At 44.3% G+C, this 25,635-nt stretch overlaps 1 protein-coding gene across 5 annotated transcripts; it reads left to right on the top strand.

The window, feature by feature from the left end:
- Positions 1-4,671: 4,671 nt before the first annotated feature.
- ZKSCAN5 (zinc finger with KRAB and SCAN domains 5) lies at positions 4,672-24,780 on the top strand. 5 transcript variants are annotated; one of them, XM_022587807.3, is made up of 7 exons: positions 4,672-4,798; positions 5,937-6,456; positions 9,988-10,126; positions 14,173-14,255; positions 14,529-14,664; positions 18,649-19,257; positions 22,090-24,780. In XM_022587807.3, the coding sequence occupies exons 2-7, from the start codon at positions 6,043-6,045 to the stop codon at positions 23,214-23,216; spliced, it is 2,508 nt and encodes an 835-aa protein (XP_022443515.1). In that variant the 5' UTR covers positions 4,672-4,798; positions 5,937-6,042; the 3' UTR covers positions 23,217-24,780. The 5 variants fall into 5 exon arrangements, with proteins under 5 accessions (XP_022443515.1, XP_022443519.1, XP_022443513.1 ...); XM_022587811.3 differs by lacking the exon at positions 4,672-4,798 and adding an exon at positions 5,194-5,677 and having other exon boundaries at positions 14,532-14,664; XM_022587805.3 differs by lacking the exon at positions 4,672-4,798 and adding an exon at positions 5,195-5,677.
- Positions 24,781-25,635: the final 855 nt, after the last annotated feature.

Raw genomic sequence — 25,635 nt, forward strand, 5'->3', positions numbered from 1 at the left:
CCTCCTACCCGCAGCTACCCCTCCCAGAGGCTGCCAACTCCCGTGACAAAAACCAGCAGGAATAGCCCCAGCAGGAAGTGCGTCCCCGACTCCCTGCTGTGTCCACCCCTCCCGGGCATTTCCGGGGCCTCTCTAGGCTCCCCGGAGGAGTGAGGTGCATCTCGGTGGTTCGCTGTCCTCACCCCTCAGAGATATTCTGCACGAGTACATTTTAATGTGGCGTTTATAGTCCTTAAGGTTACCGAACTAAAGGATATTCTCCCTTTAAAAATGAAGGGGCTTCCCTTCCCTGATGGCGCAGTGGTTGGGAATCTGCTTGCCAACGCAGGGGACCCGAGTTCGAGGCTGGGCTCGGGAGGATCCTTACATGCTGCGGAGCAGCGAGAGGCCACCGCAATGAGAGGCTCGTGCACGGCAGTGAAGACGTAGACCCCGCTCACCGCAACTAAAAAGAAAGCCCACGCGCAGCAACGAGGACCCAACGCAGCCAAAAATTAATCATTCTTTAACACATTATCTGTGAATAAAGTTTTGTAAATTTTGTTTTAGGGAAAGTTAAAGTTCCAACTGTACAATAAGTGGTCATTCATCCACTGGGTATTCATTTAATGCAAGAAAGGTTTGTTGAGTATCTTCTACATGCCAGGCATCGTGCTTGACACTACAGACACAAAACTGGGAAGACATAGTCCCCGTCCTCCGTTGTTCAGTCTCCTAAGGGAGACAGACACTTAAACAAATCCTTGCAGGACAGTGTGGTAAATGCAGTACTTTGAGGTGTATGCAGTGTCCATTTGTATAACCAGAGGTGGAAATAATCAACCATGCCTAATGGAGAGGGTACAGTGAAAGACTTCACAGAAGAGATTAAGCTTCACAGAAGAGATAATGCTTAAAGAGTCCATGTGGACTGAGGACATATTTTAATTTAATTTAATTTTAAAAATTATTATTTTAAAATAAATTTATTTATTTTTGGCTGCGTTGGGTCTTCGTTGCTGCACGGGGGCTGCTGTTTGTTGCGGTGCTTGGGATTCTCGTTGCAGCGGCTTCTCTTGTTGCGGAACACGGGCTCTAGGTGCACGGGGTAGTTGCAGCACACGGGCTCAGTAGTTGTGGCTTGCAGGCTATAGAGCACAGGCTCAGTAGTTGTGGCACATGGGCTTAGTTGCTCCGCGGCATGTGGGATCTTTCTGGGCCTGGGCTCGAACCCGTGTCCCCTGTATTGGCAGGCGGATTCTTAACCACTGTGACACCAGGCAAGTCCCTTTAATTTTAAAATGGGTTAAATTTATAGGCAATAAATCCATAGTAGATTGTATCATCCCCTCCAACTTTAGATTTCCTATGCCCAGCTTCCTTGCAATGCTTCACAGTATCCAGGTTGCCAAGGATTTTGTCCTATTCTAAGCCCTACTCCCCTGCTCTATCATTTACTCCCTCTTCCTCACTTCGTTTTAAGTATCTGCATGGACACTGCCACCCCACCTCTTCTTTTCTGTGCCAGTGTTCAGAAAAATAAACCATGCAACTGAAATGAAGGATACTATACATTAGTTTAATATTTACATTAAATCATCTGCATTATTTAACAAATGAAGAATTATCTAAGTTATGTTATGGGTAAATGCATTTAAAATATCATTTATTTCAATAAGTATTGTACAATTAATGTCCTGATTTATGAATGCAAAGTCCCAGGCAGGGTCAGGATTCCATATGACATATCTGTGGACTAAAGTTTAAATTATAAACTAATGATTTAACCATAGTTTGTGCAAAAGCACAGGCAGTCAACCCCTACTTTAGGCTCTAGCAGGTAAGCGGCTGTATTAGTCTGTTGTGATCTGTTTTGATTGGACATTAACAGGACAAAAGAACAGGAAAAGGCAGATTTTTTGGGGATTAATTTTTATGTCCCATCCACTTACACAGAAAAAATTCACTACTCACAAGGCTCATATTCATCATTTTAAAAATTTAGAGCAACATGTAATACTTTTAAAGTATTTATTTATTTGGCTGCGCTGGGTCTTCGTTGCCACGTGCGGGATCTTCTTTGTGGCCTGTGGGATCTTTAGCTGTGGCCTGCAGGATCTTTTAGTTGCGGCATGTGGGCTCTTAGTTGCAGCATGCATGCAGGATCTAGTTCCCTGATCAGGCATCAAACCCAGGCCCCCTGCATTGGGAGCGCAGAGTCTTAACCACTGGACCAGCAGGGAAGTCCCAACATGTAATAATTTAATGACATAACTTGTCACATGTTTGCATCTGATCTCTCCAGGCGGTTTGAAAGTCCCTGGAGGGCAGAAACTTTGCACAAGTCTACTTTTTCATCTGTGTGGGAATGCTATCACAGTCTGGCAGGAAGTCAAAAGCTCTTTTCCCAGTATTGCAGGACAAGGCTTTGAGTAGGGTTGGGTGGCCAAGGATGGCAAGGGAATTGGACAGAATGCAAATTCACAAATAAGAGAACCCTTTATAGTATAGGCAAATCTAGCTCCAGACAATATCCACCTATATAACTAGTAACGGAATACAGAAGAGAATATCATGTTCTATGAAGGCAGTTCAAGCATTTTTCATCTCCTCCCAGTGAGAGGAGATGTAGGCCTCCTTACTAGCTGATTACCAGTCCGGGCTCCACTAGTTCCTGCTTCTGGGTTGTGTGACTGTGGACCCTGATCATGATATAGTGATTTGCTTAGCTCTTATCTCCCTTTCTCCTGTAATGTAACTTTTGCCTTCATCTGCAGAATATCAAGTGCTTTCATCTGCTCTCACTGATATCATTGAATGACATATTTCTCTGTTCCCAATGCCTTTTCTGATGCTTTGTTCAAAAAAGTTAACTGAAGAATGCTAGCTGCCTCATCTTTTAAAAATAATTAAGTGAGGGGAGAAAGTGAGAAAAGGAAAACAGGGCAGGAATAAATAAGATGGAGCCAGGGATAAGATGGGATTAGAAATTGCCCACTGTAAACTGCTGTTTACTGGCAAAAGGTAGCCCACAGTTTGGCTTTGAGAAACCTCAGCAGCCAAAGCAAGAAGAATACAAGATCAGTTACGTGATTCACAGTGTATCTCGGGTAAAAGCGAACTACTATAGTGGCTTAGGAGAAATCCAGCTATTCTTGGTACCAAGAAGGAAGAGAAATTTATACTCATAAGAGCAAAGCTTGGACTTCCCTGGTAGCAAAGTGGTTAAGAATCCGCCTGCCAATGAAGGGGACACAGGTTTGAGCCCTGGTCCCGGAAGATCCCACATGGCACGGAGCAACTAAGCCTGTGCGCCACAACTACTGAGCCTGCGCTCTAGAGCCCTTTCTCCACAACAAGAGAAGCCACCGCAATGAGAAGCCCGCGCACCGCAACAAAGAGCAGCCCCCGCTCGCCACAGCTAGAGAAAGCGCGCACACAGCAACGAAGACCCAACGCAGCCAAAATAAAAAAATAAATAAAATAAAATAAAATAAGAGCAAAGCTTAACTTATTAGCATACTTAATTTGCAAGACAAGCCAGGTTACAGTGACCTGGGTATTTTCTGCTTATGCCTCTGAAAATCATAAGCAAAACTTAAATTGTTACCCCAAATTGATATGAAGTAACCGCTAAGCAATTCCCTTTCATTTAAGAAAATTCTAATATTGTAACCAATCGCTGTGAAGAATAAACAGTCACTGCCTCCACACTATATAAGATACTTTAAAACAATATACTTCTGAGCCTCATTCCTTGTTTTGGTTTGAATGCTCCCAGTTTGCTAACTGTGTTTTTGGTGTGTGCACAATAAACTTTTACTAATTACCACTTCAGTGATTCATTGGTTTTACTTTTTTTTTTTGTCTGAACTTTTGACGATTCTAAATGTAAAAAGGGAAATACAGATACTACATTGCACCAAACACACCGCAGTGTCAATTTAAGCGTCTCCAGGTCTCTCTGGAGATAGTAGGGGATTTTCTGCATTTCTTCATTCCCATAAGGTAGACCATGGCGCGAGCAAGGCATTCTCAAAACTCCATCCCTGATTTGAGTGAAAATTCACAACATACGCTAAAAAAATAACGCCTGGAGTATCCAAGGATATATGCCACTCAGAGTGGAGTCGGTGAGCCTCATTCATCTTCATCACTTGTAAGACAGTGACTCTTGTGCCTGTCGAAGAGCTTTGCAAACGGATACAAAAACGAGACTATTAAAGATGGGATCCCGAGAGGGTAAGTTGCTTATCTCTAGTGAAAATCTGTGCTTCGCGGCTCCTCTTGCTGCAACCTGTTGGCTTCGGAGTTACTATGAACCTCTAATCCCAGCACCCGGCCCTTCTACCCAATAAATACAGACGTCGCCGTTAAAAAAAAAAAAAAGGATGGGATCCCCTTGGCTAGAAAGGCCCTGAACAGACGGCTCCTCTCACTTTGCAAGGACGCAGATCTCCAGCCCCTATTCTCCCCAGCCCGGAGGGGGGACTCTCTCCCGACGCGCTCAGCCTTCCACTGGGGTCGCCGAGGAAACGCCTCCCTGCTCTCCCGCATTCTGATAGGCCCGCAAGACTGAGGCTGAGTCACGGCCCTATTGGCTGGAGGGCGCGGCCCGCGCGAGGCTTCCTGGGAGATGTAGTCCCTGGAGCCGCTGGGGACTCAGGGGTCTGACCTCAGAGGTTTCGGCCGCCTGAGCTGACGACGGTTGTAAAGCGGTGGGTGTGTCTGGAGACGGGGTGAGGGGAGTGGCGAGGATTCAGGTGAAGAAACCGAAGAGTCCATTAAAGAGAAGTGAGGGTTGCGGGCTCGCAGAAAGGTACGGACGTACTTCGAACTGGGGCGCAGAGCGTTGGGGGTGCGGGAGCGCAAGTTCCACGGCCAATCAGACACTAGCAACTGTTGTCTTAGCAAGCGCTCTGGACACCTAAGACCCCGCCCCCTGCCCCCACTCTAAGAAAAGGGACGGACTCGGGCTGTTTATATGGCTGTGGGGTTGGGTGGCGAAGAGGGTGGCTGGGTTTTCTCCCCGGCTCTAGCGTTGTACTTGCGGCTCGGTGGGCGGGGAATGGCCGCGTTACTGGAGGTTGGACTGGGATCCCGGGCCGACGCCTCATCTCCCCGCCGGTTGGCCCACAGCCCCTCTGGGGCGGGGCCTGGGGCGGGCACTTTCCTCCCGCGGTGAGGCGGGGACCTCCGGGATTCCTAGAGAGGACTCGGAAGTGCTCTCGGGGGTGGGATTTATGGCTCTACCCGCCGGTCAGGGAAAGCTTGGACTTGCTTACTTCCGGCGAAGAAGTGTTGCGGAGTGTCGGCTTCGGCTTTCTCTCTGTTTTTAAGAAGAAACCCGTCTTCCCAGCCTTGGCTGCGGGAGCTTGGTCTTCCAGGGGAGCTCCCCGGGACTGTGGCCTTGAGGAAAGGGAATGGCCTTTGTGTACAGACGAGGGTCCTGTCCCTAACCTTGACCGGGCCGGTTTCCGTGGATCGGGGTCAGGAGCGATTGTGGGCAATCCAGGTGCAAAATCTGTACTTAAAACCTTGGCTCTCTTCGGGACCCATGAAGTTTCCCGTTGGTCTGTCAAGCTCTTAGGGATTGAGGGACAGGACCAATTTTGACCATTGTAATGTTTTTGACTTCTGTTCTGACTTAAGTTTGGCTTGTGGTAGAGAGAAGGAGCGGCTGCGTCTGGACTAGTTAGTAAGTCTCGTCTTGTTATTTACATAAAATTTAATGTTCTTCACCACAAAAATTGTATTTCATGAGGCCGTATGTCAGAGTTTTATTGCTCTCCTTTACACTTTTTAAATGTTGGAAATATTCTCCGTTGGTCATTATTTTGTGGGTGGAGTGATGGCTGTCTTGTAATTTTTAAGGAAATTACTCTGTTGGGTGATCATCTTTAGGATAGATGACCTCTTTGTCATCTCTTTGCTAATAACGATTTCCAATATATCAGTAGGTTGCACGCTAAGGAAAGTGTCCTTCAGAAGATCTCAAAGAGCAGAAAACAAGTTTGGTCCGTGTAACCCAGCTTACCTGGAGAGAGATCCCTCTGAGTTGGAATGATAATGACAGGATCTGGGGAAGTTATAGACTTAGACCCTCCCGCGGAGACTTCACCAGAGCAAGAAGACCTTCTGATAGTGAAGGTGGAAGAAGAAGATTGCACCTGGATGAGGGAGTACAATCCGCCCGTGTTTGAGACTTTCTACCAGCGCTTCAAGCACTTCCAGTACCATGAAGCGTCAGGCCCCCGGGAGGCCCTTAGCCAGCTCCGGGTGCTCTGCTGTGAGTGGCTGCGGCCCGAGCTGCACACCAAGGAGCAGATCCTGGAGCTGCTGGTGCTGGAGCAGTTCCTGACCATCCTGCCTGAAGAGTTCCAGACCTGGGTGAGAGAACATCACCCGGAAAACGGAGAAGAGGCTGTGGCCGTGGTAGAAAATATAGAAAGAGAACTAGAGGAACGCAGACAACAGGTGAGTGAAAGAGGAGACCTTCGGGCAATGAGGAAGGAGAGGAAGAGAGTTGAGGAGCTGCTGAGCAGGGGTGAGATCCTGAGCGCCCTGGTGCTTCATTCATATTCTTTTGTTCTCCTGGGATTAGGTGCACTGTGGAGATATCCTGCCACTCCAGCAAAGAGAAGCAGTATGCAGTTTGTTAATCTGGAGAAGACAGTCTGCGATTTTATTTCTATTTTAAATTACTGTATTTATTTTTTGAGTGGTGACATAATACAAAATTCAAAATGTACATAAGGTTATAATGAAAAGTAAGTGTCCCTCCCACCCCTAATTCCCCAGCCGCCAGAGTTCTCCTCACCAGAGGCAACCATTGTCCCATGATACCTGTCTATCCTTACAGAGATACACTGTATTCTGTGTATATTAGAGTATATGTGTATGACTTGTTTTTTAAAAAACACAAATGTTTTCACATCATTGTGCACTTCTGCCTCTTACTTTTTTTCTTATAGTATATCCTGGCTTGTTCTATGTTAGTGCAGAGAGAGCTGCCTCACTCTTTGAAACTGCATTGTGTTCCATAGTATGGATGTACCATAATTTAACTCCTGTTGAAGGCCATTTACGGTGTTCCTTTAGATTGTTTCTGAATCTTTACTGCAACAGACTTTGCTGCAATAAATATCCTTTATATACATCATTAGTTGTAGAATCAAAACTCAGAAGTCAAATTGTTGGCTCAGAGCCCGTACGCATTGCATTTGTAGTTTGGACAGCTGTTGACAGATTGCTGTCTGCAGAGGTTATACCAGCTTATATTCCCAACAGCCATGTATGAGAGAAATTTTTTGCTTGCAGCCTGATAACACGATGTTATCCAACTTTTTGATTACTGTCAATCTGAAACATGCAACATGTTTCATGAAACACATGTTTTATGTACACATGAAAAATGCATATTTTAATATGCATTTTTTCTTATGAGTGAGTTTGATCACTGTACATATTTTAGAAGGCTGTGCATATACCCTTTTCTGTGACCTATCTGTTTATATTAACCTGTTAGAAAAAGTAAGCACTGTGTCTGCCATCTGAGTTGCAAGAGTTATTTTCCCGCTTTGTTGTTTGTCTTTGCTTATGGAGATTTTTGCTTTGCCGGGTTTTTTTATTTTTATGCAGTCAGTTTAAATCTTTTAATTTATGGTTTCTGGGAATTGTGCCATAATTAGAAAGGCCCTCTCCACTAGAGTATTATAAGAAACTTATCGTTTCTTCCCCACGTTTTTGTTATGGTTGTTGTTGTTTTTGTTTTACCCTTTGAAATGATAGATCCATCTGGAATTCATTTTGGTGTAGGGTGTTTGGTGTGGTTATAGCTTAATTTTTTTTCCAGATGTCTGTCCAGTTGCCCCAGCAACTTATACCGCAATCCCTTTTTTTTTCTTCTCTGATTAAAATGCCATCTTGATTACATACCAGATTTTTACATGTATTTGAGTCCATTTCTGGTCTTTTTATTCTATTTTATTGATCTTACTGTCTGTTTACATATCAGTATTTCAATTATCTGAGTTATGTAAAGTGTTTTGGTCAATAGGTCTGCCCTTCCCCTTCCAAATTTTTTTTCAATATATATTTTTTTCCATATGAACTTTAAAATTATTTAGCTTCTACCACTCCAAAAATCCTGTCGGTATTTTTTGCTGGGATTGCATGAAATCGGATGTTAATTTAGGGAGGTTCCGTATCTTTACATTGTTATGTCTTCTTGTCCTTTCTTACTCATTTATCACCTGACTCTGTCTACCTCCCTCTTGTTGCTAGGCTCACATTTCTGAAACTTTAATTTTTTTTTTTTTTTTTTATAGCAAAGAAACAAAAGTCATGGGATCCTAGGTGTACAAGACTTTGAAGCTAGTTAGAGAATTTCCCTCATTCTTCAGAGCCATTGCCCTTCAGTGTAAGGTACCGGTCTCATTATTCTTCCCCTCTGGGTCAGGGGTACTTCAATACTCCAGAACATCCTCAGGCTCTTCAGCTGGGTTAGCTCACTCCATGAGGCAAGAGGACAGCAGAGGGAGTTGCTGGGGACCCGCCGCCAGACCCTGCAGCTGAACTGAATAATTGTCTTGCAGACCGGAGTGTTTGAACCTTTCTATTGCTTCTGTCAGGACAAGAAGTAAAGGTTCCTGGTGCCATCTGGTTATTCCTTTTTTAAACCTTTTTGGGACATTAGCGGACAAACCTTTCCCTACTTTTTTATGGTAATAAATATTCAAAATCATAGTTTAAAACAGAAAGCATTTTTAAATGGATGACTTACAGCAGATATTACACATTGACCCCTGTCATTGGGATATGCACCCCATCTGTGGAAGGAGCACAGAGATCATTTCTTGATGGTAGGTCAGAGATCTGAGGCCCAGAGAGGGGGGTTTTCCTGAAGGCCTGCACAGCTCACTGTTTGCCTTTCTCTCCGCCTGCCCTCTGTATCCCTGGCATTGTTTCTCACCTTTATCTCCAGGTAGTTCTTGTCTCTAGCAAGCCTTTTCCCAGGCTTTATCCTCTACCCCTCCTCCTTGGTTTCTCTGTCCTACTCTCAGGGGTCCTCAAGGGCTGCTTTGCTTCTTCGTTGCCCAGGAGCCCTTTGACGTACTTGGCATCATCTTAACTCTTGTCCTGAGCAGGTCCACAAGGACACACACACTTCCGTGTAGAGTCATATTTGCCACAACTGTGCTGCCTCTGCCTCTTAATGTAATACCCCTGTGCCACGTGTTGCCACTACTGGGAGAGTTAAAACTGAAAGTGCGTTGAAACGTAAGGGACGGTGGCGGGGTTGGGGAGGGGAGGGCAATTCTATCTCAAAGCCGGATCTTATTACCTGCTAGGATGGCACTGAGCTAGTACCTTCCAGCAGAGGCAGATTTTAGAGACTGGTTGTGTACCCTAGGGTTGTGCAAGAACAAAGAGCAGAAAGACGGAGACACACCGCTCTTGTGGTTGGTCTGTCCTACTTGAACCTGGTCGTCTGGGGCTTTGAGGGTGACTTCCTGTGTCCTGTGTTGACCTTTCCAAGCTCGTTTCTCACTCTCTCCCCCCTTCACTAAACTTGGCCCACACTGGTTTTCTGCCTGAGGTTTTTGCTTATGTCATTCTGTCTGCCTGGGACACTCCTGATTTTTCCCTCGGCTGGCTTCTTTCCTCTTCTACGTGTTGACTTCAGTGACACTTCCTCAGAAGAGCCTTCCTTGGCCACCCAGTCTAAAGTAGGTCTCATCTGTTTTGCCTCATGGCACCACTTTCTTCTCCTTTTTCACATATAACACAGTTTGTAACTGTGTATTTATTGATGTGTCGACATGTCTAATGGAAGTCGTCTTCAACTACAACGTGTTTATGCAGCAATTGGGTAATTAGTCCTGGCTCGTTGTAGATGCACGTGAAATACTTGGCCAAGGAGTGAATGAAAGAGGAACGTGACCCTGCTGGGCTCCTTCGTAGCCTTTCCTGTAACGTGCTGATTGGTGTGACTGTGGTTGTCAGGTCGTTGCGTGTGCTGAAGTGCTTCCTCCGAAGGTCGTGCCGCCTGGAGCCGGGCCCGAGTCCTTCAGTCACCAGCTCCTGCCCGTGGACCCGCAGCCTGAACACGAGCCGCAGAGGCCTCATCTTCGGGAGGAAAACGGTGAGGATCTGGGCTTCAGTGGAATGGATGTGGGCTCCCTGGCCGTGTGGGTAAGCGGTATCTGTAGAGAGACCTGGGGCTGGGCAGCCTCTCCGCAGTCAGTGGATCTGGAGGTTGGGAAGGGGTGAGGGCCTGGAATCGGGTCCCTGGTCAGCTCGCGGCTGGCTAGGAGTCGTACCAATAACCAGTGTCCTTCGAGAGCTATGCTGCAGATGACGACAGCTCTAAGTACAGGCACTGTTAAAAGATGTACAGAAGTCTTTTACAAAAGTATTATCATGGTTTTGCAACAGTTTTCCAGCTCTACCTCATTCATTTTGTTGTCCTAAGGCTCAGGTAGACAAAGCTCTCCCGTTCCTCACTGCACTTCTCGCTGTTCAGCCATTCATGTGAAATCTGATTTTAAGCCATGCTTCACGAGGACCTGTAGAGCGTCTGTTCTCTCTTTCTCTCCTTCCCTCCCTCTTGCCCTCACTGTTATTAACCGGTATGAGATACATCAAGGAAGAAAAGTGGGCAGCTGAGTGTCTCATTTGTGATGATATATGTCCACAAGTCTAATATCACTAATCAGAAACTCTTGCTATCAGATATATTTTAGAACTTAGAATTTTTCAGATTTAGTAAGAGGATCTGATTTACATACAGTGCACTGCCATCAGGATTTGAAGTGTGACCCCATAATCACACATTAATTTAGTATTTCAGCAGTGAAATGTATGCCTAGTTACAGTAAGTGGATTAAATAAAAACTTCAAATAGCTTCATATCAGTTCTGGTCAGGTTTTGCTGTCAAATTAGTTCAATGGCCAACTTAATGAAAAACAAAAAAACTTTTGGTATTTAAAGCTTTGGGATTTCGGAGTGTGGAGAAGGAATTGTGAACTCAAATTTCCTGTTTGGCCCCAGCCTTTCTTCCGGGCTCCTCGTAGTGGTTGGCCTTGAAGTCTCACTGCTCTAAGCTTTTCCAGCTTTTCTTTCACTGTGGTAACAGTAACTTACTTATGTGGTGTTTACTATGTGTCAGGAGCTGTTCTAAGCTGCTTTATGTGTATGAACTCATTTAACCCTCAGTGTAGTACCAGGAAAAACAGTCTTCACCATTTAACATCTGGGGCCAATGGGTCCTTTCTGTTTTTTTTTTTTTTTAATATTTTTAAGTCATTTTATGAATACTTACAGAAGAATCAAAAGATAATGAAAAATAAATCTTAAAGGAACTTTAGTAAGAATTAAACCCCTTTGTGTCAAGTATGATTTGATAATATAAAAATCATTAAAAAATGAGAGAATACTGTCACTCAATACCACCCCTTTAGTAAAATGAATATGTCCTTTTAGCAAGATGGGATGGTCCAGAATCTTGTTGCAAAATATTACATGATGAAGTCCTTCCTGTTGAATGATCGGATAAGGTGTCATAGCTCCTTTTTGGAATTAGAAATGTAGTGTTTATCATTGTTTCTTGAGTGTGGGAAGATTCATCTAGGATATTGTCATTGGCAGACTCTGTCAGTTTTCTCCTATGCCTTCAGTTTCATACTGTCTTTAGCACACTGCTCTCTGTGTCATCTTCTCATTCACCTACTAGTAGTGAAATGTCTTCCACGCACATTTTCTTCTCTTTGTCGATATGGGTGGGTGGAAAGTGAGAAATTCTGAATTCTCGACTGAGGTCAATGAAAGCTAAAAACAGGTGTCAACAGCCTTAAACCTTCTTGAAGATGATGCAGAACTCTGGGGAGTGTATTTAATACTTTGAGAACAGTGAAGAACAATGGTTTATTTCACTATTGCCTGATCCTGAATATTTCTTTTATTCTCCCATTTTCTTATAATTTTAGTCTTTTCGTGCTCACATTAAGACTCATTAATGAATAATTAGTAAAAATGAAATAATTCCTAGGATGATGAACTAGAAGAGTGCTTCATGGTACAGGAGACAGAAGATCATTCAGATCCCAAAATGTATCCTAGATTTGTAAAAAGGTCCAATGGATCCGTATGGAAATTACAAAATAAGAGTTTTATTTTTTAATAATACTAACATATTCTTTTTGTTCTTCAGAAGACCTCTAAAAGAATAAAAGTCATGTCATTCCAGTCTTTAAAAATAGTTGAAACTGTCCAAAAAAAGAGAACCCCCAAACCCAGAATTGTACCTAGTAGACCTAGCTGGCATTCCAAGGGTTAATGCCCACAGTAACCCCATGGACTAAGTATTATTGTTATTCTCATATTAGAAATTAAGAAGCTGAGGCCCTCAGAGGTTAAATAATTTGTTCAAAGTCCCAAAGCTATTACACGGCCGAGCTGGGATGTTACCCCAGGCAGTCTGGCTGTAAGTCTGCACGTTTACCCCATACTGAGCTGCGCTGCCTGCTTTACCTCCAGGCTCTCCCAGCGCAGAACCGTGTCCCCTTCTGATCACTGTCATCTTCCTTCACACACAGAGTCTCATTGGATCAGGCTGCTCGTCTTTGCTCCCTCAGTGGTGCTTCTCTTCTCTGCCCTGTTAGCCAGACCCTGGCCACTTTCCTTATTCCAGCAAAAGGGTTGGTTTGGGTTGGTTTGTTTTACACCCTGGAAGATGCTGCATCCTTCATGCCTTTGATGGCACTGAGAGCTGGCTTTCCATCTCTGGGACTCATTTGATCTTGAGAGGGCCAAAGTTGTTTACTTAAAAGTTAGAAACAACAGGTTTCACAGGAACTTCAAAAAAAATAAGTGGGATTATTTAGAATGTAATTATTCTCATTATTCCAGTTATGACTAGAACATAATTACTGTTTGTGTATAGACTGTGTTCATCCCTCTCTTTCACGTCTTACTTTGATTGTAACCACACTCCTGGGTTCAGATCCCGTGTCTGTTTTCGGCTTTCATTTCTAACCACGATCTCCTCTATTTTGGGTCTTTGCTCCTTACTTCCCAGTCCTTGGACACAAGCAAGCTACATATGCACATACATCTCTGGGACCGGGGACACCATAGAAAGGTCTAAATCGTCTTGTTAAAGGTTGATACCAGGTGGATCTCCAAGTCAGGGTGCATGTAGACAGATCCGGATGCACCATGAATCTTGGACAGAGGAGAGCAGAGGTGACAGCAGAGGGTCAAATGTTCACTAGCATCTAGAGACCAGACCCTCCGGGCCTTGCACATGTGATTCACTCTACCCAGAAAGCACCCTCATCCCGCCTCATCCCACCCCACCCCTGCTTCCAGAGTCACTTCCTGTGGAAGGGCTTTCCGGGTGCTCCCACCTCCTGCTCTCCACTCTGTAGGTGCCCCTGCCTCTGTGTTCCTGCAGGAACTTGGGTGAACTTTGAGGATAATACTCTTTACCCTGTGCCAGGAGTAAAGCTTCCATGTCTGCCCTCCCCATCAGACGGCGAGGTTTTGGAAGGCAAGAATTGTTTTATCTGCCTATTCTTAGAACACACAGAGTAGACTTAATACAAGCTAGTTGGCTGACTATAAATCAACCGCAGTCATTTTTTGAAGGGAGAGAACGTGATAAGGCCTTGCTGATCAAAGTGAGGTCCAAAGCACTGCAGCACCACCAGCATCACCTTCGAGCTTGTTAGAAATGCAGAACACGGGGGCTGCCCTGGAACACCTGAGGCAGAGTCTGCCCTGTACCAAGACCCCCAGGGGATTTGTTTGCACATTAGAGCTTGGGAAGCCCTGGCTCTAGGCAGCGCTTCAGCTTCACGGAAGAGTGGGCCTTTGGAGGTTCTTTGAGGTGACTAGGTTTGACCTGGGCAGAGCAGAGACCATCCTTTATAGGGGAATGGTACCATCCCCAGTCAGCAGCAGGATTCGCCTGACCAACACAGGGAGTCTAGTTTTTCTCAGGGGAAGGATGAGTATAGGGTAGGTGTGGGGGGCCCAGAATGTAGAGTGTCTTGAAGGCTGAGCAGAATTTGGTCTTGATGCCACAGGGTGCCATTGTGGATTCTTGAGCAAAAAGCGGAACATGATGACAATTGGAACTGGGTAGAGGGATTCTCACTGACACCTCTTTTTCTCCCCCCCCTCAGCCCTTCCTGCTCTCCAAGTTCCCTCCCTTCCCCTGAAGGACAGCCAGGAGCTGACAGCCTCACTTCTCTCAGCTGGGTCCCAGGTGAGCCGGTGTCCCTGTGCCCACATTGAGGACCCACGTCTGATCTTGGACAAGTAGCTGCCTTAAGCCTGAGTCTTTATCAGGGTTCTGTCTCTTTAACCAGAGACCGGGCCCATCTTGGGTTTGTGCTTTTCTGTCTTTTTCTGTTCTGCTCCCCCATCCTCTGTGAAGCACAGTCCCTCCCCTTTTTCTTTCCTTAAGGCTCCCAGTTCCTCCCCTCGCTCCAAATTTGAACCTAGGGAATGGGAATTTAGTGGAGATCTCGTGTTTCAGAAGTTGGTGAAAATTGAAGATGTGGCTGACGTGGCTGTATCCTTCATCCTGGAGGAATGGGGACATTTGGACCAGTCCCAGAAGTCCCTCTATAGGGATGACAGGAAGGAGAATTATGGGAGTATTACTTCCATGGGTAAGAATGATTTCATCTGCATGGATTAGGACATCTTCATTTTGTTATTAAGAATATTTATAGCACATTCTGTAAAAGCATGTATGTTTTAATCACTGTGACTTTGCGTATTTTTTTTTGTCTGTGAAAGAGTAAATCACCCTTCTCTCTTTTTTTCTTTCTTTTTTTCTTATTCAGCTTATTCTGATTATCTCCATCATAATAAGAGTAAGATTGAGGACTGGTAATGCTTTGGGGATAGTATTTGCAATCCAGCAAATGTTATATTTAGCTTAAGACGAACAGGATTGGATCTTAACAGAGTTGTAGTAGTGATTGTACTCTGTTCCTTGACAAACTGAATCATTGTTAACTGAATAATTCTCATCTGTGAAAGCATCTCAGACTTTGCTGAATAACCGTTCATTGAAGTAGTTATTACAGTGTCTCAATAGCATTCATTCTTTTCCTTTCCTCTCACGCATGGGTGGCAACTTGTTCACTCTATTACCATTCTCACATCACCGGTACTTGTTTTATGATGTTTGCTTTGGCATCTGCATTTTACATGTCTTATCCCTTCTTGAATTTTGCACCCCAGATAAGATTTTGAACCTATTTCTAAGTTATGATCTTGGAAACTAATATTTGATTGTGCTGCCTGGAGCAATTGTGAAAAATCTCAGCACTGTGGCAGACATTTTGAAGCTTATGAATTTTATCTTCTTTTGAGTGAATTCTTTTGGAAGAACCACTGTCAAGCACACTATCGATCACTATCGATCACTATCAAGCAGACTTTAGATGGAATACATATACTCTAATGCCAAATTTCTTTTGAAAAACATTATCTCAGTTTGTATCGTTACGGGTTTAGTTCACGCACAGGCTTTTATTTAAAAAGTAAAATTGACTTCTCTCTCAAATTTTCCATTTCCTTTATTACTGTTGATATATATTTGTGTTTTCTTTGATTTATTTGCATATGCCCTCTGCTTGTTTATCTATTGGGATCTTAGTGGTGGTCTCAAGGAATTATTTATGTAGTACAAATATTATCATATTTCATGCAAATTTTTTTCATTCTCTTTTAAAATTAATTTCAAATACCTTTCTTGTCTGATTTGAGTTGATTAGTATTGTTTTATCTTTTTCAATTACTTTATAGGTATTTAATGGGTTTCAGAGTTGCAGAACTTGGCGCAGTTTTTCTGTACCATTCTCCAAGGGGTTTTGAATTGTTACTTTCTGATTTTTTTTTTTTGGCCGCACCGCGCGGCATGCAGAACTTCCCAGCCCAGGGATCAAACACGCGCCCGCTGCCGTGCAAGCGCGGAGTCTTAACCACTGGACCGCCAGGGAAGTCATGATTTTTTTTTTTTCTCATTATTCACCTTTTTCTTACAATATCTTTACAACTTGAGTAAACTCTTCTACACTAAGAACATGTTCAGTGGTTTCTGCCTCTTCAGCTTCTCTGGGAAGACCACATTCGAGAATTTTCATCCTGTGGGTTCCTAACAGCATCAGAGGTGGTCACGATTTTTAAAGTATCCATCAAATTTAGAAGTGAGATTTTTAAAAATTAGTGAATGAATCGTGGAGACAGCCGTTTCAATGGAGTGGCTGGGAAGTTGGAGAACAAGAGACAGTTTCTTGGAAGATTGCACAGGAGAGAATTTGAGAAAGCTATTGTAGATAAACTTTCAAGAACATTGTCTGTGAAGGCGAAGCAAAAGAGGGCTGGTCACTGACAGTGTACCTGGTGTAGATGGATGGGTGGTTTTTGTATGTTGTCTTTGTTAACGGGAGAAGTTTTAAGCACACTGAAATGTCACTGGGCGAGGGCTGGTGGGGAGTGAGTATGAAATGCTAGAGCGAGGAAGTCCCTGGAAAACAGAATGGCCTGGTGAGGCCCCTTCGGGAGGAAAGATTGACCTCGGTGAGGGGGAGGGTCAGCTCTTCTGCTGTGAGGCAAGGGGAGGACGGGAGAATCAGGCTGCCAGCACGCTGACACTTGTGGTTGTAGGATGTCCAAGGAGGTCTTGACTGGCTAGTTTAGACTCTCCCTGGAATAGGAGACAGAGTCACCTGTTGCGAGTGAGCAGGTGATGGAGTGGGTGGTGGAGCAGAGGTTTGAGTGCAGCGAGGACTTTGGTTCGCACGCACGTGGTAAAAATTATCCGAATAGTTTAAGCGGGTTTAAAGTGAGAAGTGAATCTCCCGACCCTCAGTCCCTCCGTTTCCCGCACAGAGGCAGTGACGGTTAGTTAAGCTTCCTGGTTGCATCTCTAGACACAGTCTGTGTGTAGACAAGTTTGTGCCAGAACACTCCTTTATTTTTAAATACAGTGATCTGTCTTGGAGATCACGATGAAGATGTTTTGATGTAGCTGCTGAGAAGAATGAGTGGGAAACTAGCCAGCCTTAGAAATGTAGGATGCCAGTGTGGGGTACCAGTGAGGTTGAAAAGCGTGAATTTGTAAAGCACCGAATCTGCCGATTGGGTGTTTTGGAACCAACTCCCTCCTCACCCCCCCGCCCCCAATGCATTACTAAGCAGCCGGGCCTAGTGTTGAACAAGGAACACAGCTCTCTGTCAAACATACACATAAATCAGGAGAATCAACAGAAAGCTCCTCATGTACTCAGAGAAGGGGAGGGGAAGGAGGAAAAAAACAAACCTGTAAGCCAACTGGTATCTCAACCTGTATCATCACCTCCTCTGGAAACGGGCGATTGTGAATAGTCCCAAAGAGATACATGGAGCTCATGTGATTTTTTTCAAATTCACCCCTGGAAAAAGAAAGCCATGAGCTTATTTGCCTTGCTGAACGGGAGAGCGCTCTAATAAGAATAAAATGTGTGGACATAAGTAAATGAGAGTAAAAGAAAAAGAAATATTGTGATAGCTGAGATTACTTGCCTAGTTAAATGCAGGAGGAAAAAACATCTAAAAAGTTTGGGTTTGTGATAGAGTTCTTTTGTTTATATGTTTGTTTCCACTCTTAAAATGTCTTTTTAGGAAGAGAATTAAGTAAAAATAGTTAGAAAATAAATTTAAAGTTGCCTTCATGGTACAAGAATTACAACTTCTTGCTATATCAAAAAAAGGATAGTAATAGTATCTCCCTCAAAGGGTCATTGTAAGGATTAAATGCCATAAAACTGAAAAGCACTTGAAGGCATAGTGCCTGGTCCATAGTACACACTCTGCAAACATTAGTGCTTAATACCATTTTTATGTAATGTTTGAAAATTACTTTTCTTTCTACAAAACAGCCTTACTGGAAAGTTCTCAGTAGGCCATGACCTATCTATCCTTTAAAAAGCATCCCCTATTTTTTGTTAACTACTGAAGGTTTGTCCTTGCAAACTATATTAAATGTCAGTGTTTTGAGTGAAATACATGCTGCTGATCCAGTTACACAGGGAACCGATTGCAGCCTCTTAAATGTCTCTGTTCATCAATGACCACTGAGTGGTGAGCTAGCTCTCGACAGTTGTAGGACTTCTCTGGGTACAGAAAGAACGCCTTTTCCCCTTTAGACTAATCCACACCAAACTGAGATTCTTTGGGGATTGAAAAAGCTAGAAAGATCCTCTTTCTTCTCCAGGCTATGAATAAACAAGAAGAGGAAGGTGAGGACTGGGTTAGCTGCATCACCCAGTATCAGATTTTACTGAGAACAGTTGACATGGCACAGGTGTTCCCAAACAGGTACTGTACGGATGTACTGTACCCAGAGGATGTGATTGTCATTAAGTGGAATGACTGCTCTCCCAGTCGCATCCCCTTGAACCATTCTTGCTGGCTCTGTCTTCCCTAACCTGCCTCAGTTTGCTGCTTCAGTGTTCTTCATCCCATCCCTGTATTGTGAAGTCATTTTGCAGATGGCTTTACAAAGTCACGCCTTGCTTGCACGTGTTGGTTTCATGTAATTATCCGCTATTTCTGAATGCGGGGAATAAGCTAATGTTTCCATTTTCCCTCTATTATCTCAGATTACGAGTCCAGGAACGACAACGTGGAACTGATAGTAAAGCAGATTTCTGATGAAGCCGAATCGCCCTGGATGACCTCAGGAAGCCCTGAAAGAAATGTCCCCCCGAGTCAAGAGTTTGGAGGAGTTAGCGACCCTCACAGCGTGGTAGAAAGGTGGCAGGTCAACCCCTGCATGGGGAAATCAAGGCAGACCCCTTCCCAGAAAAGAGACCTCGGTGCCATCACAGACGTGAACCGGAAGCCAAACACCAACGGCGAGAGAGGGCACCGATGTAACGACTGCGGGAAATTTTTCCTTCAGGCCTCCAACTTCATCCAGCACAGGCGAATCCACACGGGAGAGAAACCATTTAAGTGCGGGGAGTGTGGGAAAAGCTATAACCAGCGCGTGCACCTCACCCAGCACCAGCGTGTGCACACCGGCGAGAAACCTTACAAGTGCCAGGTGTGCGGGAAGGCCTTCCGTGTCAGCTCACACCTGGTCCAGCATCACAGCGTGCACAGCGGGGAGAGGCCCTACGGCTGCCCCGAGTGTGGGAAGAGCTTCGGGCGCCACTCCCACCTGATCGAGCACCTCAAGCGCCACTTCAGAGAGAAATCCCAAAGATGTAGGTGTGAGCAGTTTGTCTTCGGAGCATAAACGAGGCAGAAATTGCCTTATCAGCTTAGAACTATCGGACAGATGGGCGGTGGTCCTGGCAGCAGTGGCAGGAAGGGACAAAGAGTTACCGTCTATTTTATTATCACGTACTTTATGGGGTTTTTTAAATTTTTATTTTTTTACTGAAGATAGTTGATTTACAGTGTTGTGTTAATGGCTGCTGTGCAGCCGAGATTCAGTTATACATATATATACTTCTCTTTTTGAGATTCTTTTCCATTATGGTTTATCATAGGATATTGAATATAATTCTCTGTGCTCTACAGTAGGCCCTTGTTGTTTATCGTTCTCTACATAATAGTTTGCATCTGCTGATCCCAACCTCCCAGTCCTTCCCTCCCCCACCCCCCTCCACCTTGGCAACCACCAGCCTGTTCTCTATGTCTGTATCACTTGTACTTTAATTAATTGTCAGGTTAGTTGGCAAAACTCTATGCCCTCCCCACCATCCCCACAACTTCTCTTTCCCCAGAGGTGCTGCTCTCAGCACCTGTTTCTTCTGATAATTCCACCTTTTAAAATAATACGGCTGTTGCTTGACCCATGAATTTTAGACATTATCTGTTGACTCTCTATTTCGTAAGTGAGGACTTTGGCTCTCTTACATGCTTCTTCCCTCTTCCCCCTTTTCCCAATTTAGTTATTTCACTTACTTTAAAATGCTAAAGTAATAATAGTATGGTTGACCCTTGAAGAGCAGAGGGATTAGGGGTGCTGACCCCCTCGCAGTCCAAAATCCACATGTAACTTTACAGTCAGCCTTCCGTATTGCTGTTTCACATCCTCGGATTCAACCAACTGTGGGTTGTGTAGGACTGTAGTACATATTTATTGAAAAATACCTGCATATGAGCGGGCCTTTGCAGTTCAAACCCGTGTTGTTCAAGGGTCAACTGTATAGGAAGTTCGGGGCAAAGAAAGTGGGAGGGGAAAAAAGTCACCCATAATCCCACCATCCTAACTAGTAGAACTGTTATTAGTGTGCCTCCATTTTTTTTTTATAAGCCTTTTTTATATAGGGCTACTCATAGGGTGCAATCAAATGTTAGACACACACATTTTCCAGCGTTGCTTGGCCCTCCTGTTTGTTATTTTTGACAACCTGGCATTGTGTAGAAACATCATGGTCTACTCAACTGTTCCCCAGCTGAAATTCTAATTTTTTTTCTCTTTTGTCCTGATAACTGTGCTTATGCCTTGTTCGCTACTTGGGAATATTTCCTTATAATAGATGCCCAGAAGTGGGACTAGTGGATGAAAGGTCAAGGACATTTTTATGGTTCTTGATACATATGGCCAAATTGCTTTTTAAAACAATTATACCACATATGAGAGTATCAGTTGTACTAAATTTCTTCCAGGACTATCAAACTTTTTTTTTGTTAGCAAATTGTGTAAGCAGAAGAGAATTCTTTGCCATATTCATTTTCAGTAATTTAGTTATGAATCAGGCTGAGTAATTTTCCTGCTGGTACTTATTTTTTTATCTGCTCACATGACTTCTGTAAGGATAAGATCACTGTAAACTGTGCTGTGAACTTAAAGGCTTTTATTAATATTCTTCAGAAAACTCGAAGACTGGCCAAAGTGTTTATTTTTAAATTATGCCTTTGGTGTCCCCAAGCCCAGCTACTTGTCATTCACATTAACAGCTGCTGTCACCTATTCCAACATGGAATAGAAGCTTATGAAGCTCATGGTGTCTTTATGGCCTGGGTCGAGCTCAGCTGTCTCCTCAGCCAGTTCGATCCCTTTCTCCTTGGCGACTGCCTCTTGGGGGAAATCCATCCAATAGCACTTCGAACCTGGGAAGCAACTGCTTTAAAATAGGATCTTTTATATCTTCCCTGTAATTGTTCTTCGGCCTAGTTTCCTAGTTAATACTTCTCCCATTTTTTTGATTGAAGGAGGGATACTTTGTGTGCTCATCCAGCTGTATTTATGGAACGCCTCCAGTGCTAGGTGCTTGGGATTCAGCAGTAAGCAGAACAGACACTGTTCGTGCCCTCGTGGAGCTGACGGTCTGATGGCAGGAGCATTCCCAAAGAAGTGTCGGGTGCCCTGGGAGGGAAAAGGAAGCTGGTGTGTTGGCTAAGGGCATAGAGCAGAGGTTGATGTGTCACCCATCGTATTGACAATATTTTCTACTGGCTCATTTCTCTTTTTTCCTGGCTCCCAGTCGGGTATTCTTCCAACTCTGTATCCTCTTCATACTCCTTTCTTCTAGTTTTCATCAGTTCTCACTGTTCACTTGTGTATCTTCATTTTTTAAATTTATTTTTTATTAAAAAATTGTGTTTTGGCTGCTGCCACGCAGTTTGCAGGATCTTAGTTCCCCAAACAGGGGATTGAACCTGGGCCCACGGCAATGAAGGCACGGAGTCCTAACCACTGGACTGCCAGGGAACTCCCCACTTGTGTATCTTTGTTCTGTCTCATTCTGTCTCCCTGACTCCACATTTCCTACCTCCTCTCCCATTTCAGAATTCTCTTCTCTCTTTCCTATGTAATAAAAGTGTCTGGCTTTCCCCTGTGATTGCCTAACCTCAGTCGTTCTCACCACCCTCCCGAGTAAGCTTTCTCTTCATTTTGTTCTTTTCACTGAACAGGCACTGAAAGGTTCTTTTCTGTTAGCATCAAGCACATCCATGCACCCTTCTCCCCGCCTTTGTTACTCCTATTACATCGTAGTTTCATTTGATTATCCTCTTTTGCCTGATAGTTTATTTTTTTCTGTAAAAGAACTGATAACATTTGTGTTTCCTCTTTATCTTTTCAGGCAATGATAAAAGAAGTAAGAATACAAAATTGAATGTTAAGAAGAAAATTTCAGAGTTTTCAGAAGCAGACATGGAACCAACAGGAATAATCCCAAGAAATGTTTCTCAGGTTCAAGATTTTGGAGAAGGCCATGAACACCAAGGCAAATTGGATAGAAAGCAGGGAATTCCCATGAAAGAGATACTCGGACAACCCTCTTCAAAGAGGATGAATTTCAGCGAAGTCACATATGTCCACAAAAAGTCCTCCACCGGAGAGAGACCGCATAAATGTAACGAATGTGGGAAAAGCTTTATTCAGAGTGCACATCTTATCCAGCATCAGCGAATACACACCGGGGAGAAACCATTTAGGTGTGACGAGTGTGGGAAAAGCTACAATCAGCGTGTACACCTAACTCAGCATCAGCGGGTCCACACTGGGGAGAAGCCCTACACCTGTCCCTTGTGTGGGAAAGCATTTAGAGTGAGGTCCCACCTTGTTCAGCACCAGAGTGTGCACAGTGGGGAGAGGCCCTTTAAGTGTAATGAGTGCGGGAAAGGCTTTGGGAGACGTTCACACCTTGCTGGGCATCTCAGGCTCCACTCGAGAGAGAAATCCCATCAGTGTCATGAATGTGGAGAAATCTTTTTTCAGTATGTTAGCCTCATTGAACACCAGGTGCTCCACGTGGGCCAGAAAAATGAACAAAATAGCATCCGCGGGGAAGCGTACAGCTGGAACTTAACGGTGATTGAGGATAAGAAGGTTGAGTTGCAAGAGCAGCCTTATAAGTGTGATGTGTGTGGCAAAGCCTTTCATTACAGTTCAGAGCTCATTCAGCATTACAGAACTCATACCGCAGAGAAAACCTATAAATGGGATATGTGTAGAGAAAGCGTTGGCCAGTGTTCCCACACAAAACAACATCCCAAAAGCTATTCCAACCTGAAAGCCCACCAATGTAACGAATGTGGCAGAGGCTTTGCTCTGAAGGCACATCTTAATCAACATCAGAGGATCCATACTGGTGAGAAACCCTTTCAATGTAAAGAATGCGGAATGAGTTTCAGTTGGAGTTGTAGCCTCTTTAAACATCTGAGAAGTCACGAGAGGACAGATCCCATAAATACCTTAAGTGTCTAGAGGTTTCTATCGTAGAACAGCTCTTACACGATTTTAGAGAAGCCTTCCTGAAGACAAACCCTACTCCTATAACGAATGTAATAACTTCAAGCATCTCCTCCAACTTAACCATCAAACCTATGGATCTGTTGAGATCCTTCAGTTAGAACTTAGGACACTGGAGCATCCACAGCAGATAGATAGCTGCTTTTCCACTGAGAAATGCATTCGTTTGCATCTTCAAGCTTGAGAGTCTAGACAGGAGAGAACCTAAGGATACAGTGGACGAAGGGAAGCCTTCAGATGGCACTCATTCTTCATGCGACTCTCAGAACATTGACAGTGGGAAAAGCCTCACAAATGCAGTAGGAATAAGCTTCATTTGTAGCTTCTGCCTTGTTTGACAGCTTATCTATTCAGGGAAGAGCACAGTGAAAGAAAGAACCCTTCAGCATGATCTTGGTTTGGGTACCTCAGCAATGAACCTTTTCTAGACGTGGTGATGCCAGCCACTGGCATGCTCCAGGCAACGTTCTCATCTTGAGTATTAAACCTTTTCAAAAGAAATTGACTTAAGGTATTTCTATTTTGGCAAAATTGAGGTTCAGAGGCTGGATGGTATGTGTTCTCGCTGCCTTATTCAACCTACAACTTCTCCATGAAACACACTCTACCTTTTTGTTTTGTCTTGATTCTCCTGGCATCATGGTTAGCTAGTAGAAAGAGAGGTTGAGTTTGTAAATTCAGGAGAAACTGTTGGTCAGTCACAGCCTGGGGAGAGGGGAGCAGGACCTTAGGGGAATAGAGAAGAGAAGACGGGCCAGACTGTGGACTGGTTATTCTGTTACCCACAAGAATGAGGGCAGCTATATCCATAGAAGGAATTGGACCAAGTTGAATCAGGAATTGTCCAAGCAGTAGATGTACCAACTCCCAGTTGCCCGGGAGATAGATCTCCCCCATAGGATAATGGCATAGAGAAGGAGTTTCAACTTGAGTTGCAGCTGGATTTGAAAGTAAACGTTAGTAGATGCAGGGAGGTCCTGGTCTGGTGAGCCCTGCCTGTGGGAAGGTCTGGGTAGGGGTTGTGGGGGAAGGATGATGACATGGAAAAGAGGGTAAACTTGAGCCTGTTTGCTAGAGAGAGGGAGAGGTGCTTCTGGGCGCCACCGAAGTCCTGCTTCTGCTGACTGCCTGGCTTACAAATAAACACCCAATAAATACCTGTTGATTTTGTGTGCTGTACACTGGTACCTGGTCCAGATCCCCTTTACCAGGCTGCCATACCCATCCCCCAGCTGCTTTGAGTTTTGTCTGCCAAGTGCTCACGGCTCACCCTGTTCTCTGGAGACTCTGAGGGAATTGCCCTCAGATGATCAGAGCTGCCCCATCCAGGAGTTAGCTGTCCTCCCCACCCCCTAGCCAATGACGGATTGATATGGGGGTACAAAGGGCTGATTCACGTGCCTCAAGGTGGGAAATTGGTGCAGTTTATGCTTCAGATCCGCCCATTGTGGATCAGGCTGAGGCTAGACTTTATTAGACTATATCCATGCTCCTGTACCATCCCCTCATCCCCTCCACGCCCTCAACAAATCACATGGCTCTGAATCCTTGTCTCAGGCTCTGCTTTAGGGAACGTGATCTGATGTGTGGCACCATGAGTAGTCCTGTAAGAATGCCCTGTGGAGCTGGCCACTCACCATGAGGCAATGAGGACCACGTCACTGATGGTGGGCAGGGCACCGGTAGTTTCGGGCATGTGGCGGCCATTCAATTGGGAGGCATTAACTTTGGTGAACTGAGATGGAATTCAGGTAGAAGCGGATGCACTGACTTGGGTAAGGTTTGGGGAACAAAATGAAAATAATGTAAGGATTATGGAATCGAGTGGCTCTTGCTGAAAGCCACTGATTGATTGAAGAGAGAAAATAACATACTCAGGACAAATATCCACCCACTTAATGCAACCTGTGAGTGTCAGAGGGCCTCGTTGGTGGCCCTCAAGGAGACTCTTGTTGCCTGCAAACAGAATTACAGACTTAAAGGTGGTATAGGACTTGAATGAGAATGACAACTTCAGTGAAGCCTGGTGTTAATGTCTGTCGAGCATTTACTGTGTTCTAAACATCATGCTTAGTGCTTTATGTGGATCACCTCACTTAATCCTCACATTATGAGGTGGTTTCACTTCTTAGCGCCCTCATTTTACAGTTGGGAAAAACTTGAGGTTCAGAATAGTTAATTCACTTGCCCGAGGTCACACAGCCAATAAGTGGCAGAACGAGCATTTGAACCAAGATCACTTTGTCTCCAAAAGCTAAGCTCTTAAGCACCAAAATCTACTATGTCTTAGATGATTAAACATCAAACATTACAAAGTGATGAAATGCTGTTCTTGTCAGTTTGTGTGACAGTTTTGATCCAAGATATGATAAAG

This window comes from Delphinapterus leucas, chromosome 15, assembly GCF_059928025.1.
Source record: "Delphinapterus leucas isolate spDelLeu-1000000601 "Yukka" chromosome 15, BTC_Dleu_Yukka2, whole genome shotgun sequence".
NCBI lineage: Eukaryota > Metazoa > Chordata > Mammalia > Artiodactyla > Monodontidae > Delphinapterus > Delphinapterus leucas.

Coding starts and splice junctions, on each gene's coding strand:
- ZKSCAN5 (XM_022587807.3), top strand. CDS start 6,043: ATGATAATGACAGGATCTGGGGAAGTTATAGACTTAGACCCTCCCGCG. Junction 14,665..18,648: donor TGGGAGTATTACTTCCATGG/GTAAGAATGATT, acceptor CTATTATCTCAG/ATTACGAGTCCAGGAACGAC. Junction 19,258..22,089: donor CAGAGAGAAATCCCAAAGAT/GTAGGTGTGAGC, acceptor TTATCTTTTCAG/GCAATGATAAAAGAAGTAAG.